This window comes from Salvelinus fontinalis, chromosome 12, assembly GCF_029448725.1.
Source record: "Salvelinus fontinalis isolate EN_2023a chromosome 12, ASM2944872v1, whole genome shotgun sequence".
In the NCBI taxonomy this organism is placed as follows: domain Eukaryota; kingdom Metazoa; phylum Chordata; class Actinopteri; order Salmoniformes; family Salmonidae; genus Salvelinus; species Salvelinus fontinalis.
In genome coordinates, this window is record NC_074676.1 from 29,294,208 (window position 1) to 29,313,960 (window position 19,753).

Below are 19,753 nucleotides of genomic sequence, written 5' to 3' on the forward strand. Positions count from 1 at the left end.
GCGCTGTTGCGCCTTCTTCACCACGCTGTCTGTGTGGGAGGACCATTTCAGGTTGTCCGTGATGTGTACGCCGAGGAACTTAAAACTTTCCACCTTCTCCACTGCTGTCCCGTTGATGTGTATAGGGGCTGCTCCCTCTACTGTTTCCTGAAGTCCACGATCATCTCGTTTGTTTTGTTGACGTTGAGTGTGATGTTATTTTCCTGACACCACACTCCGAGGGCCCTCACCTCCCCCCTGTAGGCTGTCTCGTTGTTGTTGGTAATCAAGCCTACAACTGTAGTATCGTCTGCAAACGTGATGATTGAGTTGGGAGGACAGAGCAGACCATCCTGCATTGACAACTACATTGGCATTCTACAGTGAGTGAATCACTGTCAAATCAGAAAGATGAGTTCCTTATGGATGTGTTAGTGAGAATGAAGTTTAATGTGTCTTTGTGGCTGTGTTTCAGTGACTCATTTGACCTGCAGTATGAAGTGTGTGGGCTGCGGATGAGGGAGTTAACCCTGGGTTTGAGGCAAGCCCAGAAAGGGGTGTCAACACCTGTGTGCACACCTGCAAATTTTTTATTTATGTATGATAACATTCAGAGTATACAGTTTGTGGTCTATGACGTTCATTCTTTTTTTAATAGTATTGACAGAGGGATGTTGTCTTGGTTACAGTAGACCCTGATGCCATGGTGACTGAGCCTCAGCCTCATACTGTGTGTTAGTCCAAGCAGGGGGAAAATACCATTGATGTGTACTGGCTGTTCGATGATGGTGAGTTTATTGTTGTGAATTGGATTGTGCCCATGCACAAATCTCAAAATATACAACATAATCAGACTGATAATGTGTGGTCATAAATCATACAATGTTGTTAAATGTCAAGTACCACAAGTCAGAGAGATAACATAGGATAGAATTATGTCACAGTCATATCAGGCATATCAAGTGGTCAATGTTATGTGTGAAAGGTAAAAGTTAAGGCTGTTGAGACGTTGTTAATTCCCTACCTGCTCACACATAAGAAGTGCTGGGTAAGGTGCAAGGTACTTGTCTTTGTGGGCGGAGACATCCTAGCGAAGGGAGGAGCAAAGGAAAGAGTGAGTGTAGCATGGTTAGGGTCATACTAGGCGGTAGAGACATTATGTAATGTTGTCAGAATAGCCCTTTGCCTTTCCCCTCCTTTGAATAGTTAAACTGAGCATGTCCTTTGTGTCCCATTTATAGTCATGGCCCTCATCGGCAAGTTCTGCCTTTGTTTCCATGACGTCAAAGTGCTGCCTGATATCAATGGACGACCACAACATGAACAGCATGGTTCCCTGTCACTCACTCTCTACTCTATCATTGTGTCTTATTCAGCACTGTATTGTCTTATTCTTATGTAAGGGTTCAGTTGATAACATTTGAACATCTTGGCCATGTACTGTTAATCTCCACCCGGCACAGCCAGAAGAGGACTGGCCACCCCTCATAGCCTGGTTCCTCTCTAAGTTTCTTCCTAGGTTCTGGCCTTTCTAGGGAGTTTTTCCTAGCCACGTGCTTCTACACCTGCATTGCTTGAGGTTTGGGGTTTTAGGCTGGGTTTCTGTACAGCGCTTTGATATATCAGCTGATGTAAGAAGGGCTTTATAAATACATTTGATTGAGTTGCACAGTGATTAAACCCTATGAATTTCATCGACATCGATTTACAATTCATGCAGGTCAGTGCTCTGTTGAGACACTTCCATCTGCCTCGCTGACAGTGCGAGGAGGTTTGAGGATCTGATATGGACCTACAAGCTGAACACCGACCAGAAGGATGGGCATGCAAATGAAGCAGGATTGTGTCTGGTGAGGAGATGGAGAGAAATAAGATCATTAACTGGGATTCGAGGGCCCAAAGGGCAGGACCACTCTATTGCCAAAATGTCAATTGTAGCATAGCTAGATGTAGAATACATGTTTTGGAATTTTGACAGTATCATTGTTCTCTGCTTACTGTACCTCCATATATGTGTTTTTGCTGCAGACCCTTCAACAGATTCGTCTGAACGAGGTTCTCCAAGATTACTCAAGGGATGCAGCCATGATTGTTCTGTACATATTTTGTATTTACAAAACAGATGTTTTTATTGCATTCACTGACTTCAACCCACCCCATCCCATTGCAAAGCCCATAAAGGTGAGAGGGATATTGGAGTGATAACTGAGCTATGTTCTCTTATTGACAGAGCTATAAAAAATAGAGTCACACACTCCATATATAAACTCCTAGTAATTTATTGGGTAGATCACCAACGTTTCAGCATCACTGTGCCTTCAAGGTAATGTCATGAATGCATAAACCAGGTTATGTAGACAAACAGTGCAACCAATGACAATAGTGAGGGGTGTGTCATAATTATTAAGTTAATAAGAATGAATTGAGTGAAAATGTTAAAAAAAATGTGTTTATAGCATATTGAATATATTAGGCTATTGTTATCATATGGAAACATAATTAAATATTGTACATAATATTAGCATCAACATACATTGTTTAATTCAATTTCACATAAATATTTAATTGTTTCCTATTTCATGAAAACATTTTGTTACATGTAATCTTTTGGTTCAACCATAATGTATAATAAGCATCATCAACAGGGGGAACATATTAGGTGTACGCTGATAAACTGTAGAAAGAATATATCAATTTATAAGATTGGTTCATTAAAGAGAGAATTGTTCATAAGGACCTGAGATCAAAGTCAATATTCAGACCACTAGGGGGCAATGTTTTTAGATAGGATATCCAGTAAGCCTCCCTTTGTAGTAGGATCTCAATGTTACCTCTCCTTGATGGAGTAACATGCTCAATGCCTGTCTAATTGAGGGAGGAGATAGGATGGTTAGCTTCAACAAAGTGAGCTGCTAATGGATTATCAATGTTCTTACCTGTGATTGAGCTGCGGTGTTCAGCTATGCGTTGTTTTAATTCTCTTTTTGTTTGTCCTACGTATACTTTCCCACATGAACAGGTAATGAGATTGATTACTCTCTTGGTCTTTCATGAGATGATACCCCTAACTGGGAGTTTTCAAACTGTATGTGGGTGTCTGAAGAAGGATGTTGTTATAGTGCTGTTGCACTGTGCGCATGAGCCACATTTGTAGTTCCCATTTGGAGTGGGTGTCAAGAGTGGGCGTCAAGAGTGGGCTTATTGACAGAACCATGCCCGTGGGAAGGAGAGGGCAATATCCCAGTGTTCTGTGCATGGCTTGGCTGGAGACTCGTGACTTGAACCCTCTTAATGGTGAGGGGAAACCAAGAGCATATGCTCACCTTCTAATGTCAGTGATCCCTGTTCTAACTATGTTTAATGAAATCACCCAATAACCAAGGAAAATAGTATTGTCATAGCGCTGGTGATAATATGTCTGATTTTCTCTGGTAGAAGTGCTCTGGTCATGACAATTCACTTCTTTCATTATCATCAGCAGACTTTTTAGCCATCTGTGAAATATGTGATTACATTTAACGTCATCATCAGTAGCAGAAGCATTGTTGTCATTATCGTCACTATGCAATAGAATATAACCTTTTGTTGATGGTATGCTTGACGATAGACTGTTTTGAAGTGTAACACCAGTGTGTATTTGTAATTGTCAGTGAAAAAAATCCAGTGTTTTTATAAAAATGTTGACTTGTAAACAAAGATTAAAGTGATAACTAGGCTTCTTGTATTGCGTAATCCCTTGAAAGAACACCTATATCATAATGCTCGTTTCAATGTTCATTCTAAGAAGCCTAACTTTCAAAATATAGTTATTTTTGGTTCAACCGGAACCCACAAAATGTTTGTTTGATAAGTATAGTATAGAGCACAATTATCTAATGAAATGTTTCTGTCTTTTGAATGTGGAAAATAATTTGGACAGGCCAAGGCAAAATATTAAAATATGACTGATGTAACTCTTACTTGGGGAAGTGTAACTTCGAAGCTGGTATCACAATCTTTGCACAGCATGCGCAGTACAGAATGCTCCACGAGCCTCCACGTTTGATCACGAGCCTTGGTTAGCCAATCACATCAAGCCACAATGTATTTCCAAACAACACTCCTTTTCACGCGACGGGCTATGTCAACTACTTCCTCATTTCAACTAAAAAGTTTTCGGGTGAAGAAATTGATTGCTACTTTGTATCTCTGACATTTCAGATGATCAGATACTGTAGTTACTCACTCCGTTAATATTATTACTTGATAGCTAAGAGGCTACATTGTAGCTACTACTTAATCGCGCTGGGAGAGATCACAAGAAAATAAACATGGACAATACTGGTTTTCCTAGACAAAAAACAATTAAGCTTGTGATAAAAACACCTAATCAAGCCCACGGGGATCAAACGATTGAAGGAGTTGACATGGATTGGACAGTGAAAGAGTTGAAGACACATTTGTCGAGAATGTACCCAAACAAGCCGGTGAGTGAATGTAATAGTTAACTTAGCTAGCTAACGTTACCAGAGCAAGCTAGCAAGTCCTTGCCAAGTTATATAGGTCAGGGAAGCTTGTCAGCTAATGTGACGCTAGCTACTGTCAATAACAATCATTCAAGCCAAACAGTTAAGTTAGCTAGCTAGGCTATGTATAGTTGTGTGTATTAATCATGGTTGTTGTCAGTGTGTGTTTTGTGTTGACATCTGTCCCCCTTTCCCCCACAGGCTGAAAGTGATCAGAGACTAATTTACTCTGGCAAGCTGCTCCCAGACCACCTGCATGTAAGAGATATTTTCAGAAAGGTACATGTGTGCTTGTTCACCTATCTAACAATTAGACATATTCTCAGAACTCTATCTACATACTGAGTTATGTTTCAAGCATCTGGTCAGATTGCAGGAATCAAATGTCAAAAATATATTGTTACTGATTCAACATAATGTGCCTAGATCAGGGATTCAGTCAGCCCACACAAATACCTGAACTCCGTTAATTGCGAAACATGTCTTAGTTGTTTTAGTATTACTGCCGTGACTTAAAACTGTGCAGAACAGTTTGTATATTTTATCTGTTTTATCAATTAATCACAATACTAGAATCATTATTGTTGAACAAAACCCAGACTGAAAACTGGACTTTGACAACCCTGGAGTTCAAGCCTATTATAAGCCCCTCATAACCCCTTTTCTAAACTTCAGATCAGATGTTGACCACTCAGTTCACTACTTTTCTTACAGGATTTTTCAACAGCCATTTTTTGTTGTAATTTTTTTTATTTAAAAGGTTGAATGGGTGTCCCTCTATGTCCAGTGCCAAGAATGGATGTCATGTATATTACTGTGGTTTATGTTGTCTGGTGTATCTTATCATGTATGTATATGTCTTCACAGACGGACCTAACACCCACTGTGCACCTGGTGTGTGCAGTAAGGACTCAGCCTATAGGTCCGCTAGGAGCAAGACCAAAGGTAAAGTACCCCATATGGAACCCTATCTCAAACTGTGACTGGATTCTATGTGAAGGTTATGATGTAGTCTTAGGTGAAGCTATTTTAAATCTACTCATTTAATAGCATCAGTCAATAATGGCTTAGTTGTTGCTCCCTAAGATATTGTGCCAAACCATGATGAAACTTTTTAGTTCTGCTGTGCCAGTGATTCCCTCGTGTTCTCCTTTAGAAGCCATGCACACCTCATGAATATTAACTAGTAGCTATAATTGGGAGCTCCCAGAGCTGACAAAGGACAGTCAAAGCCACAGATTCAGCATAGGAAAAAGCCACCTCACACAGTTGATAAGGAGTCATTTGATAAGCCAAAACGCCCTATCAGCAAAAATTGTCTCAATTATTCCCCCATTCAGTGGTTGAGAATGCGTCAGCCGAGTCTGTTCTGTTCTCTGGAAAGAGGAGTCCCAGCTCAGTGGGTAGCAGGAGACAGGTGCACAACTGCTCTCATTAGGATTCTCTGGAGACCATAACTTTGCATCTCTGAAACTTTACTGCAGCTTATAGCTATGCAGCTAGATCTAAAAATAGCTAGGTTGGGGGTTTCACATAACTTTTAAAAAAATTGTGTGAGAGTATATTCCTGTATTTTAGTGCCAAATGGGTCTAGACATGTCTGTGAGGGATCAATTTTGTAAAAAGCTTTTTTCAGATTGGTAATGGTATGCAAACAATCATACAATACATATTCAAGTGCAGTTTAAAGAACCAGGACCAAGTACCTTTCACGTTAGAACAATTGAAAACAAAGGACAGGCAAGATACTATTCAAATTTTTTATTTTGAATCCTCTAGTCTACTGTGATGGTTTCTGTTGTCACTTTGTCAGTATCTTTTAAGATGAGGTAGGATGGTATTTTTTTTAATGAGCATGGCCTTATTTCAGCATATTGGATAACTGTCAATCATATTCTGTCATTCATATTCCATTCACCCAATGTAATATCGATAGCTTTAGACTACTACATCATACTTAAATTTTCCCTACACCCATCATGACGTTGCTACAACCTATCCTATGAATGAAGGTTAACAATGTAGGTGCACACAGGTCAAGAGAAATGTTTGAGTAGTCAAGGTGACAGACAGACACATTCAATACCACCTTGCATACACTTGCCTGCATCTAGCTTTTCTAGGGTGTAATCATTAGTCCAACAGTTGCAAACGAGAGTTTCTTTTGGACAAATTCAGATATGTTTATCCCTGTTACGTTTGCTTCCGTTTAAGGTTTTCATCAGAATTGGTGGAAAGAAAACACCCCTGATCACACGCAAACACAGTTCACTTTCATAGTAGCCACATACCAACAGCATGATGACTTTGCTCGTTATATTCCTTCTCGCATCAACACGCTCTCCTCCTCTCACCTTTTCCCTTCGCTTGTGGACTTAAGTGCACAACACATCAGCTGTCTGTGAACAGAGGAAAAAATCTTTCCTAGCCAAAAATGTAATTTTTTAAAATACTTTTGATTTTTCAGAAATTCTCTGAGGAGCATCCACTAATGTCCACACCTGTGGTGTAACACCATTTCTCACTTTTGATTCAGGTCAGGGAATCAGAGCAGCAAGAGGCACAAACATCGGCCATGCCTACCGGTCAGAACCCAGAGGGTGCCTCCCCAGCTCCATCTGTGCCCACTGAACCAGAACTGAGACAGCGCAGTTCCCCTGCCCCCTCTCACAACCCACCAGCAGCTGCATGGCCTGGCACTACAACGTGAGTTAACAAGACTGGTGCATTCTTTGCATAAGGCTGGTGGTATTAGTACTGTATCTATTACTTGTGTTGCTTTATGAAAAGTTATATTGCTTGGAGAGATTATATGCATTACATTGGTCTATCCTTCAGTCTGACATGACATGTAATTCACACTGCTATTATCCTGTGTTTCTAGGCTAGTGGCAGCAGAGATGACAAACCCAACCTTCCCCACTTACTCCCTCTACAGCCCTCAACAGCTTCTCTGGCTGCAGCACATGTATGCTCGCCAGTACTACATGCAGTAGTAAGTTTTCAATCACAAGCATTTTATCACATTTAGTTATGTGACTTCCTACTGTTCTGCCATAGCATATTATTAACCCTCTAGAGCAGGGTTCCCAAACTTGGCCCGTGGCGGGTTTTATTTGGCCCCACAAGTTTTCTGATCCAAAAATAAATAAATAATAAGCTAACATATGGAAGGGTTTTAAGATGGTCATTCCAAGGATTATTTAGCTGTTGAATTTTAAGACCCATTAAGTTATCAAAAGATATATACAAAAATGATTCGATGGGACATTGAATTTGGCATTACTGTTATTAGCCAATAGAAACGCATTGAAAAACAGATTCACTACATGGAATAAGTCCCCCAAAAATGTAAAAGGAAGTTTGTTTTGAAGTGTCTGTCCTATATCTGAGAGATATAAGAAAGATCAGGAAGTTATATATATATTTCTTACATGTATTTATCCCCACATTTTAGGCACTAAACTATGTACAGTACCAGTTAAAAGTTTGGACACCTACACATTTCAGTGTTTTTCTTTATTATTAACAATTTTCTACATTGTAGAATAATAGTGAAGACATGAAAACTATGAAATAACATATATGCAATCATGTAGTAACCTAAAAAGTGTTAAACAAATCCAAATATATTTGAGATTATTCAAAGTAGCCACCCTTTGCTTTGATGACGGCAGGTAGGTAGCCTACTGGTTAACCGAAAGATCGAATCCCCGAGCTTATCGAAGATCGAATCCCCAAGCTGACAAGGTAATAATCTGTCGTTCTGCCCCTGAACAAGGCAGTTAACCCCCTGTTCCTAGGCCGTCATTGAAAATAAGAATTTGTTCTTAACTGACTTGCCTAGTAAAAGGTAAAATAAAAAAATGACAGCTTTGCACACACTTGACATTCTCTCAACTAGCTTCATGATGTAGTCACCTGGAAGATAGCCCTATTTGGTAAAAGAGCAAGTCCATATTATGGCAAGAACAGCTCAAATAAGCAAAGAGAAACCACAAGCCATCAGTACTTTCAGACATGAAGGTCAGTCAATCTGGAAAATTTCAAGAACATTGAAAGTTTTTTCAAGTGCTGTCACAAAAACCATCATGCGCTATGATGACACTGGCACTCATGAGGACTGCCACAGGAAGAGAAGACCCAGAGTTACCTCTGCTACAGAGGATCAGTTCATTAGAGTTAGCTGCACCTCAGATTGCAGCCACTCTGCCTCACAGAGTTCAAGTAACAGACACATCTCAACATCAACTGTTCAGAGGAGACTGTGTGAATCAGGTCTTCATGGTCAAATTGCTGCAAAGAAACCACTCTAAAGAACACCAATAATAAGAAGAGCCTTGCTTGGGACAAGAAACACGAGCAATGGATATTAGACCGGTGGAAATCTGTCCTCTGGTCTGATGAGTCCAAATTTGAGATTTTTGATTCCAACCGCCGTGTCTTTGTGAGATGCAGAGTAGGTGAACGGATGATCTCTGCATGTGTGGTTCCCACCATGAAGCATGTAGGAGGAGGTGTGATGGTGTGGGGGTGCTTTGTGACACTCTGGGATTTATTTACAATTCAAGGCACACTTAACCGGCATGGCTACCACAGCATTCTGCAACGATATGCACTCCCATCTCGTTTGCGCTTAGTGGACGATCATTTGCTTTTCAACAGGGCAATGACCCCACAGACCTCCAGGCTGTGTAAAGGCTATTTGACCAAGAAGGAGAGAGATGGAGTGCTGCATCAGATGACCTGGCCTCCACAATCACCCGACCTCAACCCAATTGAGATGGTTTGGGATGAGTTGGACCGCAGAGTGAAGGAAAAGCCAACAAGTGCTCAGCATATGTGGGAACTCCTTCAAGACTGTTGGGAAATCATTCATCATGAAGCTGGCTGAGAGAATGCCAAGAGTGCGCAAAGCTGTCATCAAGGCAAAGGATGGCTGCTTTGAAGAATATATCAAATATATTTAGATTTGTTGAACATCTGATTCCATGTGTGTTCATGGTTTTGATGTCTTCACTATTATTCTACAATGTAAAAATCAAGAAAAACCCTTGAATGAGTAGGTGTGTCCAAACTTTTGACTGATACTTCTATACATTTTTAAAAACTGGTACCAGGGACCTTCAGGCGAGTCTTGTGAGGCTTGTGGGTGTCCTAGAGCAAAACACAGAACACCATCGTGTTCGTATGAGTCAGCTTTCCACTGAGATGTCATATTAGTGTGTAGCCCAAACCGTTTGGATGCTACAGACAGAAGTTGGCAGAAGAGGCTGTACCAACTTCAGATGAGTCTTGTGATGCTTGTGGGTGTCTTTTAGAACTGTCGTTTTCGTGAGAGTCTCATATTTCAATAGAATAGTTTGTAGGCCAAACTGTGCTGACGCTACGGACATTGTCTTGAGAAGAACGATTTTCGGGATGTCTCATGGTCTGACAAACACCAGTCTAGGGTGATATCGGCAGATGGGGTGGATTGAGAAGCAGCCCATGCAACAAAAAAAACATGTCTAGCTTAAAGACACATTTTCTTGGGGATTTTTGCATTATGTTAATTAGATATTTGCGGAGGTTAAGCAGGGTAAATACTTGAAGTGTGTTTTTCTTAGACCGTGTCTGTCTTTTGTCCCAAAGCCATGCAGCCCACGCAGCAGCAGCAGCCTCTGCCCCCTTTGCCCCAGCCGCCGGCCCATCCCTGCCTGTCGCACCCCACCAAGCCGCTATCCCAGCAGCCCTGCCAGCCAATCAGAATGCACAGGACGCTGCCTTCATCAACCCGGGAGCAGCCAATCAGAACCTGCGGATGAACGCCCAGGGCGGACCTGTGATGGAGGATGAGGAGGATATCGATCGGGATTGGCTTGACTGGGTGTACACGGCTGCACGTCTGGGTGTCTTCCTCAGTATCGTCTACTTCTACTCCAGCCTGAGCCGCTTTGTCCTGGTCATGAGCAGCCTTCTCCTTATGTACCTGTGAGTTTGCTGGTTATGTGGCTGTTTGTTTGTTCTTACACTACCGTTCAAAAGTTTGGGGTCACTTAGAAATGTCCTTGTTTTTGAAAAAAACATTTGTTTTTTGTCCATTTAAAATAACATAAGATTTACCAGAAATACTTTCTAGACATTGTTAATGTTCTAAATGACTATTGTAGCTGGAAACGGCATATAGGTGTACAGAGGCCCATTATCAGCAACCATCTCCCCTGTGTTCCAGCGGCAAGTTGTTAGCTAATCCAAGTTTATCATTTTAAAAGGCTAATTGATCATTAGAAAACCCTTTTGCAATAATGTTAGCACAGCTGAAAACTGTTGTTCTGATTAAAGAAGCAATAAAACTGTCCTTCTTTAGACTAGTTGAGTATCTGGAGCATCAGCATTTGTGGGTTCGATTACAGGCTCAAAATGGCCAGAAACAAAGAAATTTCTTTTAAAACTCATCAGTCTATTTTTGTTCTGAGAAATTATGGCTATTCCATGCGACAAATTGCCAAGAAACTGAAGATCTTGTACACCGCTGTGTACTACTCCCTTCACAGATAAGCACAAACTGGCTCTAACCAGAATAGAAAAAAGGATGAGAAGAAAATGTTCATTATCTGTTAGTTGGACTGGTCCTGGGAATGTAAACTGAGTTTCCATTATTATCATATCAGTGAGTTGGTACTGCCTCTTTTTTTGCACAACCTGTTCTTAACCATTAATAACATGAAATTCACCACCACGTGAATAAAGATGTAGTCACAAATAACATGTATCCTGTGTACTTTGACTGTATGATATGACTGTGTAAAAAACACACAGTTTAAGAAAAATAATGCAGATCTACATTATTAATCCCTGTTGTCTTCCTCTCAGGCACACAGCAGGCTGGTTCCCCTTCAGGAGAAGGCCCCTGGTCAGAGGTCCAAACAACCAGGTCCCCGAGGTTATCCAGAACCACCAGGACAGGAACCCAGTTCCACCTGTAAGACACGTTTTCTCTGGCGGGAGATAACAGAGATAGCTTTATAACAAGGCATTTAGCTACTGCCCTTATGTAGTAACATTCATCACACAGCATGTAGCGTTTCAGTAACAGTGTTGAATAAATACAGAGTTGGTGTGTTTATATCTTAACTCTGGCGGTGGGGCTAACAGTTTCTCCTCTTCTCTCAGACGGAGGACCCTGCAGGAGAAGAGGAGGCCGGGGCGGAGGCTGAGGTTGATGAACCACACCCCCTGACTGCAGTGCTGGTGCCTCCACACAGGGTGTCCATCGTTTGGACTGCCTGGATCTTTTTCAAAGCCTTCTTTGCCTCCCTCGTCCCAGAGGCCCTAGCAGTGGTTAACTGAATTATCAACTTTTCCAGCAGGGGGCACACTGGTGCTGAATTTAACCTGAGTATTAGACATGCCTCTCTGTCACGGGAAGTCCTCCCTCTTTGGACTTCTGGATAGTAGATGCCTGGACATTTTGTGAGAAATCCTGAATGATTTAGGGCTTCAATGCATACAAATCCCTGCCTGTAGTCTGTTGTGTGTGTTTAGGGATATGGTGGTTCATTTGGCACTTCCTGCCTTATGATAGTGACCAAATGGTTGTATATGCAGTATAGTACATACACTTCTCGCTGCCAAATGCTTGTATATACTGTAAATGAGTATTGGAACTAAAAATGTAAATATTATTCTATTGTCTGTGTAACAGGGTTGGTTATGTTTCCACTTGACACTGCAGAAACCTGTATTTTGTTTGTGTATTCCTATTGGTTGGTTAAATTTACATATCAGTAAGTTGTTATGCCATTGGTCATGTTTGCAGATAGGAAGTGATCGCAAACTTAAATTCTTCCCAGTTTGATATTGACATTCAGGTGGTAGGCCACGTTCTGAAATTACTGTATTCTATTTTCATATTTGCAATGTGTAGGAGTTCACTATGTACAGTACCTGTCAAAAGGTGAGGCACACCTACTCATTCAAGGGGTTTTTCTTAATTTTTTATATTTTCTACATTGTAGAATAATAGTGAAGACCTCAAAACTGTGAAATAACACACATGGAACCATTTAGTGACCAAAAAAGTGTAAAACAAATCAAAATATATTTTATATTTGAGATTCTTCTAGACACCCTTTACCTTGATGATAGCTTTGCATGCTCTTGTGTAACGGATGTGAAATGGCTAGCTAGTTAGCGGGTATGCGCTAGTAGCGTTTCAATCAGTTACGTCACTTGCTCTGAAACCTATTAGTAGTGTTGCCCCTTGCTCTGCAAGGGCCGTGGCTTTTGTGGAGCGATGGGTAACGACGCTTCGTGGGTGACTGTTGTTGATGTGTGTAGAGGGTCCCTGGTTCGCGCCCGTGACGGGGCGAGGGGACGGTTTAAAGTTATACTGTAACATTGATGCTGTTGACCCGGATCACTGGTTGCTGCGGAAAAGGAGGAGGTTGAAAGGGGGGTGAGTGTAACGGATGTGAAATGGCTAGCTAGTTAGCGGGTATGCGCTAGTAGTGTTTCAATCAGTTACGTCACTTGCTCTGAAACCTATTAGTAGTGTTGCCCCTTGCTCTGCAAGGGCCGTGGCTTTTGTGGAGCGATGGGTAACGACGCTTCGTGGGTGACTGTTGTTGATGTGTGCAGAGGATTCCTGGTTCGCGCCCGTGTCGGGGCGAGGGGACGGTTTAAAGTTATACTGTAACACTTGGAATTCTTTCAACCAGCTTCATGAGGTAGTCACTGGGAATGCATTTCAATTAATTTGCCTTGTTAATTTCTGGAATTTCTTATTTTAATGCATTTGAGCCAAGCAGTTGTGTTGTGACAAGGTAGGGTTGGTATACAGAAGGTAGCCCTATTTGGTAAAAGACCAAGTCCATATTATGGCAAGAACAGCTCAAATAAGCAAAGAGAAATGACAGTCCATCATTACTTTAAAACATGAAGGTCAGTCAATCTGGAAAATTAAGAACTTTGAAAGTTTCTTTATTAAGTGCAGGTGCAAAAACAAGCAAGCACTATGATGAAACTAGCTCTCATGAGGACCGCCACAGGAAGAGAAGACCCAGAGTTACCTCTGCTGCAGAGTATAAGTTCATATAGAGTTACCTGCCTCAGAAATCGGCAATTAACTGCCCCTCAGATTGCACCTCACAGAGTCCAAGTAACAGACATCTCAACATCAACTGTTGAGAGGAGACTGCGTGAGTCAGGCCTTCATGGTCAAATTGCTGCAAAGAAACCACTAATAAAGGACACCAATAATAAGAGACTTGTTTGGTCCAAGAAACACGAGCAATGGGCATTAGACTGGTGGAAATGTCTCTTTTGAGCTGATGAGTCCAAATTTGAGATTTTTGGTTACAACTGCCGTGTCTTTGTGAGAAAGGGAGTAGGTGAACGGATGATCTCTGCATGTGTGGTTCCCACCGTGAAGCATGGAGGGGGATGTGTGATGTTGTGGGGGTGCTTTGCTGGTGACACTCAGTGATTTATTTAGAATTCAAGGCACGCTCAACTAGCATGGCTACCACAGCATTCTGCAGGAATACACCCTCCCATCTGGTTTGCGTTTAGTGGGACTATCATTTGTTTTTCAAGAGGACAATGACCCAAAACACACCTCCAGGCTGTGTAAGGGCTATTTGACCAAGGAGGAGAGTGATGGAGTGCTGTATCAGATAACCTGGCCTTCATGATCACCCAAGCTCAACCCAATTGAGATGGTTTGGGAAGAGTTGGACCGCAGAGTGCAGGAAAAGCAGCCAACAAGTGCTCAGCATATGTGGGAACTCCTTCAAGACTGTTGGGAAATCATTCATCATGAATGAGAGAAGGCCAAGAGTGTGCAAAGCTGTCAAAGGCAAAGGGTGGCTACTTCGAAGAATCTCAAATATAAAATAAATGTAGATTTGTTTTACACTTTTTTGGTTACATGATTCCATGTGTGTTATTTCATAGTTTTGATGTCTTCACTATTATTGTAGATAATAGAACATAGTAAAAATAAAGGAAAACCCAAACTTGACTGGTACTGTATGTGTACGCTACCTGTTAGATATTGGTCATGTAATTGCTGTAAGAGCGAGTTAGCTAGCATGCTCTAATTTTAACGGTCGCTTTAGCTCCCTGCTATTTCCAAACGAGTAACGAATCTACAGCCATCAACATACTGTTGTCTTACACATCTAACGTGCTTCCTTGTTTCTATCGTCAGGTACCGTCACATTTATTGTATTTTGTACTCTTTTTGTCATTGTAAAGATGTTTGATAAAAAAAATACCCAATCTGATATTGAAATGCAAGCAATCAATCACAAATCTGCAGCCATCAACCTAGAGTGGTCCTGCACATCGAATGTGCTTCCTTGTGTCTATTGTCAGAATGAACACCAATCAACTGGAACCGCTGGCTGGCCATTCCTTTCTTTTAAAAAATATAACAATGCAAGAGTTACCAAGTACGATCACATCTGCACACTACAAAACATATCTTATTATGCAAGCTTGCTTTCATCTGGGTTAAATTCTGGGATGCTCATAGTGCTATATGACTATGAAAGTTGAATTATGGTAAACACAGGAACATGCAGTTGTGTGGGGCTTAGGCCAGACTGCTGTGTCCGTCTAAAAACAAAATTGAGTCATGCATAGCAAACTTGCTCCCTTGTTATACAGATGACAAAAATATGTATTGTGATTATTTTTGGAAAGTATTCAGACTCGGACTTTTTCCACATTTTGTTACAGCCTTATTCTAAAATGGATTAAATTGTCCCCCCCCCCCCATCAATCTACACACAATACCAAATAATGACAAAGCAAAAACAGGTTTAGAAATGTTTGCTAATTTATTAAGAATAAAAACGGATTAAATTCACTTAAGTATTCAGACCCTTTACTCAGTACTTTGTCGAAGCACCTTTGGCAGCAAGTACAGCCTCGAGTCTTCATGGGTATGACGCTACAAGCTTGGCACACCTGTATTTGGGGAGTTTCTCACATTCTGCTCTGCAGATCCTCTCAAGCTCTGTCAGGTTGGATGGGGAGCGTTGCTGCACAGCTATTTTCAGGTGTCTCCAGAGATGTTCGATCGGGTTCAAGTCCGGGCTCTGGCTGGGGCACTCAAAGACATTCAGAGACTTGTCCCGAAGCTGCTCCTGCGTTGTCTTGGCTGTGTGCTTAGGGTCGTTGTCCTGTTGGAAGGTGAACCTTCGCCCCAGTCTGAGGTCCTGAGTGCTCTGGAGCAGATTTTCATCAAGGATATCTCTGTACTTGCGCCGTTCATCTTTCCCTCGATCTTGACTAGTCTCCCAGTTCCCAATAAGGCTGTAACATAGCAAAATGTGGGAAAAGTCAGGGGGTCTGAATACTTTCCGAATGCACTGTATACACTAATTGTAATTTAGTGTCAAATTGGGATTAGCGTATAATTTGATTTGTCTTTTTGTTTTTATTTTGGTAAAACAGCTGTTTAGGGGATGCTACTATATCATAAATATTTTATGGAGACTTGCATTAATAGATGCAATTAATGTACTTATTTAAAAGGATTGCCTCTTAAGAAACAGTAATTTACTAGTCAACTAACAGAACAAATACTATATCACATCTACACTACTCAATAACACAAGCTTGTTTCAGATAAATATGTTTTTAATTTTCTTAGCATATCTCATGAAAATGTTTTAAGTTCACAAGGGTAACCCTCCTCCACTCCAACTCTACAGCTTTTGCAATCCAAAGTTCATTGACCTGTTGGAGAAATGTGGGGTTTGCAAACTGCATTCTGTGTTTACCGTGTGGGGTTGTTGTACATTTCACTCCTTTTCCCCATTGCTTCCTCTGAGTTGTCCAGGCAGGCTAGCTGAGGCTAGAGAGTTCAGCTAGTACTTCTGGTCCATAGAGACTTGCTCCCTCTGACCCAGTCCACTCTGCAACTACTCATATATGTCGTGTACTTATTTACTGGAAAGTACATATTTTCTCAGGAAGTTAAATTGACTAATTGGTTCTCTATAGTTTCATCATGATGGGTCTGAGTCAATACTGGCATTCCTGTCACTGGATGGTATGGGAGTTTCTGAGAATGTGCCCTATAATCTTTTGGGGGTACATCTCTGTTATGTACTGTCCTATAATAACCCTACCTCACATGTACAGAAGTAGCTGCCTGGGGACAGAAAGACCACGCAACAAAAAAAAACAACCAAATCCTCAGACTTCAACTCTGGCCTGGTTGAGGCCCAATTATAGCCTACTGGGGCAGTTTTGTGATGTTTAGTTTTTCAAAGATTAGCCTCAATCCATCCCCCATCTCCCTGGAGGTGTCTTCTGTTCCCTCCCTCTTCCTCCTCTTGTCTGTTTGGCATGCTCAACACAGCCTGGATCAGTTGCAAGTTTCTGAGGAGACACTACACAGCTCTGGGTTCCAGTTTGAAGTCAGTATTAATTTAGCTGCTTGTGTGATGGATAGGTGTTTGATGACACTCCCAGTCCTGCTCCTGTTCCTGGGCCTGGTTGGGATATCCCGCTCCTGTCTGAATCCTGTCTCTGCATACAGATTCACTGGGGCTGTCTGTAGGCTGACCTACTCTGCAGCAGGGGTCTGTGAGTATGACTACTTTATTCCTCTCTCTCTCTCTCTCTCTCTCTCTCTCTCTCTCTCTCTCTCTCTCTCTCTCTCTCTCTCTCTCTCTCTCTCTCTCTCTCTCTCTCTCTCTTACTCTCTCTCTGTCTCACACTGCCATGGAGTCCTGTGCATGCTCTCTCTCTCTCTCTCTCTCTCTCTCTCTCTCTCTCTCTCTCTCTCTCTCTCTCTCACCTGATGCTGAAAGTGCTTTATAGCTTCCTTATTGCATTGTTTTTGTTTGAATAAAAACATTAGATTTTACTGACTTGGTAGTTGAACTGTTTTGTTGAGTATTAGCTTTAATACTAAGGCTTGTATGTTGACCTTAGATAACTGTGTGCTGGTGACACTGCCATGTGTCACTGTTTGCAGTGTCAACGTGGGACATTCAGTAGATTTTGAAATTGAGTCACATATTGATCTCGGCATAAACCCCAAACTTTGTAAGTAGATTTTTCTGTCCATTGTTTTAGTAGTTTTCAATGTTCACTCTCATTCTCATTCTCCTCAAGAGTTTAAAGGAATCTTATAAACACAGTTTTATTGTGATGTGTTGTAATGTATTTCTTGGCACTGACCAGTCTTTCTATGTCTCAGATTGTGGAAAAGAGAAAGTTGCCACTGACACCTCAGTGTCACGTTCCTGACCTGTTTTCCTTTGTTATGTATTTGTTTTAGTTGGTCAGGGCGTGAGTTGGGTGGGTTAGTCTAGGTTTTCTATTTCTATGTGGGGTTTTGTGTTCGGCCTGGTATGATTCTCAATTAGAGACAGGTGTGTATCGTTTGTCTCTGATTGAGAGTCATACTAAGGCAGCCAGGGTTTCACTGGTGTTTTGTGGGTGTTTGTTTCCTGTGTCAGTGTTTGGGCCACACAGGACTGTTTGAGGTTAGTCACGTTTTGTATTTTGTAGTATTTTCTTGTGGTTTACATTAAACATGTACAATTACCAATCTGCATCTTGGTCCGATCCATGCTCCTCCTCATCTGAGGAGGAGAACGACATTGACAATCTTGACACTCAGTCTGTTACCTCACCTTCCACAAGCTCAATCTCCTGCTGCAGGGAGACAAAGAGTGAGTGAACGTGAACATGAAACCTAGAGAAAATTGTGCAATATATTACACTTGTCAAAAAACACAATTCACCTTTACACTCCTTATAAACAAAACAATTTTTTAAGACTTTGGCAAAGGATAAAGTCTACAAAACGTAGTCCACTCTGCTCACAACAGACTAGTACTCTCTGTTTTTCGACAAGAAAAGTAAAACTGCTGCATAAAATACAAAACCTATGCTTTACATTCTGTCTGTAGACCTGGCTGGCTGAAGAGGCTGTTTACAGACTTTATCACCTTCACAGTGAAGTTGGTTATTAAAAGCCAGTTGAGTGACATAAGAGGGAAGTTTAAAATAAGAAAAAGAGCACACCCTGCTGTTTGGAATGGGAACAAATAATGGGAAGAACAAGCAAGGAGGTGGGCAGAGCCAAGCACGAGCTAGCGAGATCCTATTGGGCTGTTATAGCACACATCTGCATATTTCCGTTAGGGAACGCTTACTCTGGGAAGTGCGCGTGTGCAATAACTCAATTCACCTTTACACTCCTTATAAACAAAACTATTTTTTAAGACTTTGGCAAAGGATAAAGTCTACAAAACGTAGTCCACTCTGCTCACAACAGACTAGTTTTGGGAACAGAAAGCTGTATTGAGATCAAATGTTTAATCGATGAGAACACTTGCAGAATGTCTGTCAAAAATCCAACTCCTTCCATCTTCTCCCACTGCCGTCCACTGGGCTTCCTCTCACTACCATATTTGGTAGTGAGTGGAAACGCCAAGCGGATGCTTCACATTTATACATCTGGTGAAATATCTGTCTCATTGTTCTATCTGTGGTATATGTCTCATTGGCCTTTACTCAATTAGATTTGCTCAACTCCTGCATCCCCTCTTCTCCACCCTCTCTCACCTCCTTTTGAAAAAGGTCAAAGGTAATCGAGAAGAGGCAGCGAGGAGAGTGAATGTGGGCAAAAATGTGCTTGTTTGAAATTAAAAGGCTTAGGGATTCAAGCTTAGGTTGATTTCAAATGGAATTTTAATAATAAATATGTTGGATTCACATCTCCATCTCAAACAAAAATAAAAGTAAAAGAATAGGATTAAATCAAATCAAACTGTATTTAAAGTGCATTTAAAGTTTGATTTGATTTAGTCCTTTTCTTTAACATAGATTTTTGGTTGAAATTGAGATGTGAATCCAACATATCAATTATTAATTTGTAGACAAACTGGAATTAAAGCCAGACTCAGTGGCACAGATGGAGCTATCAAAGCAGAAGATAAATCTCATTAAAAAGTTGATATTTGGTTGAGTTGACAACTAAACAAGTCAATAGCACTTTTGCAATACGGTAAATAGCCTATTAACTTGTTAACAAATTATATGTTGGATTCTCGTCTACATCTCAACCAAAATAAAAGTAAAAGAATAGGATTAAGCCAGTTGCTCAGATCTAACTATACAAGCAGTAGATACATCTCCTTTCAATGTTAATGTTGTAGTTGTCAACCAAACACAATTCAATATTTATTTTGTAAGACAGTAAATAACCTAATATTAAGGGTATCTTACAAACTAATGTAACAGTATTTATT

At 41.0% G+C, this 19,753-nt stretch overlaps 2 protein-coding genes across 2 annotated transcripts in view; both read left to right on the forward strand.

Annotated features, from left to right (window-relative positions):
• Nucleotides 1-4,042: 4,042 nt before the first annotated feature.
• On the forward strand, nucleotides 4,043-14,755 carry LOC129867115 (homocysteine-responsive endoplasmic reticulum-resident ubiquitin-like domain member 1 protein). The gene is made up of 8 exons (XM_055940304.1): nucleotides 4,043-4,445; nucleotides 4,686-4,763; nucleotides 5,352-5,429; nucleotides 7,021-7,190; nucleotides 7,369-7,479; nucleotides 10,119-10,457; nucleotides 11,340-11,448; nucleotides 11,640-14,755. Exons 1-8 carry the CDS (start codon nucleotides 4,290-4,292, stop codon nucleotides 11,814-11,816), a joined length of 1,218 nt encoding a protein of 405 aa, XP_055796279.1. The 5' UTR covers nucleotides 4,043-4,289; the 3' UTR covers nucleotides 11,817-14,755.
• Nucleotides 14,756-14,860: 105 nt separating this feature from the next.
• LOC129867114 (protein NLRC5-like) overlaps nucleotides 14,861-19,753 on the forward strand; it is a 29,129-nt gene continuing 24,236 nt past the window's right edge. The window contains exon 1 of the mRNA XM_055940303.1: nucleotides 14,861-17,072. The gene's annotated coding sequence lies outside the window, so the exon portion shown is untranslated. The remainder of the gene's footprint in view (nucleotides 17,073-19,753) is intronic.

What these genes read in the sequence shown, in the direction of transcription:
- LOC129867115 (XM_055940304.1), top strand. Translation starts at nt 4,290, where the DNA reads ATGGACAATACTGGTTTTCCTAGACAAAAAACAATTAAGCTTGTGATA. An exon ending in TAAGAGATATTTTCAGAAAG is followed by an intron (nt 4,764 to 5,351) that starts GTACATGTGTGC and finishes ATGTCTTCACAG; the next exon opens with ACGGACCTAACACCCACTGT. An exon ending in CGCCAGTACTACATGCAGTA is followed by an intron (nt 7,480 to 10,118) that starts GTAAGTTTTCAA and finishes TTTGTCCCAAAG; the next exon opens with CCATGCAGCCCACGCAGCAG.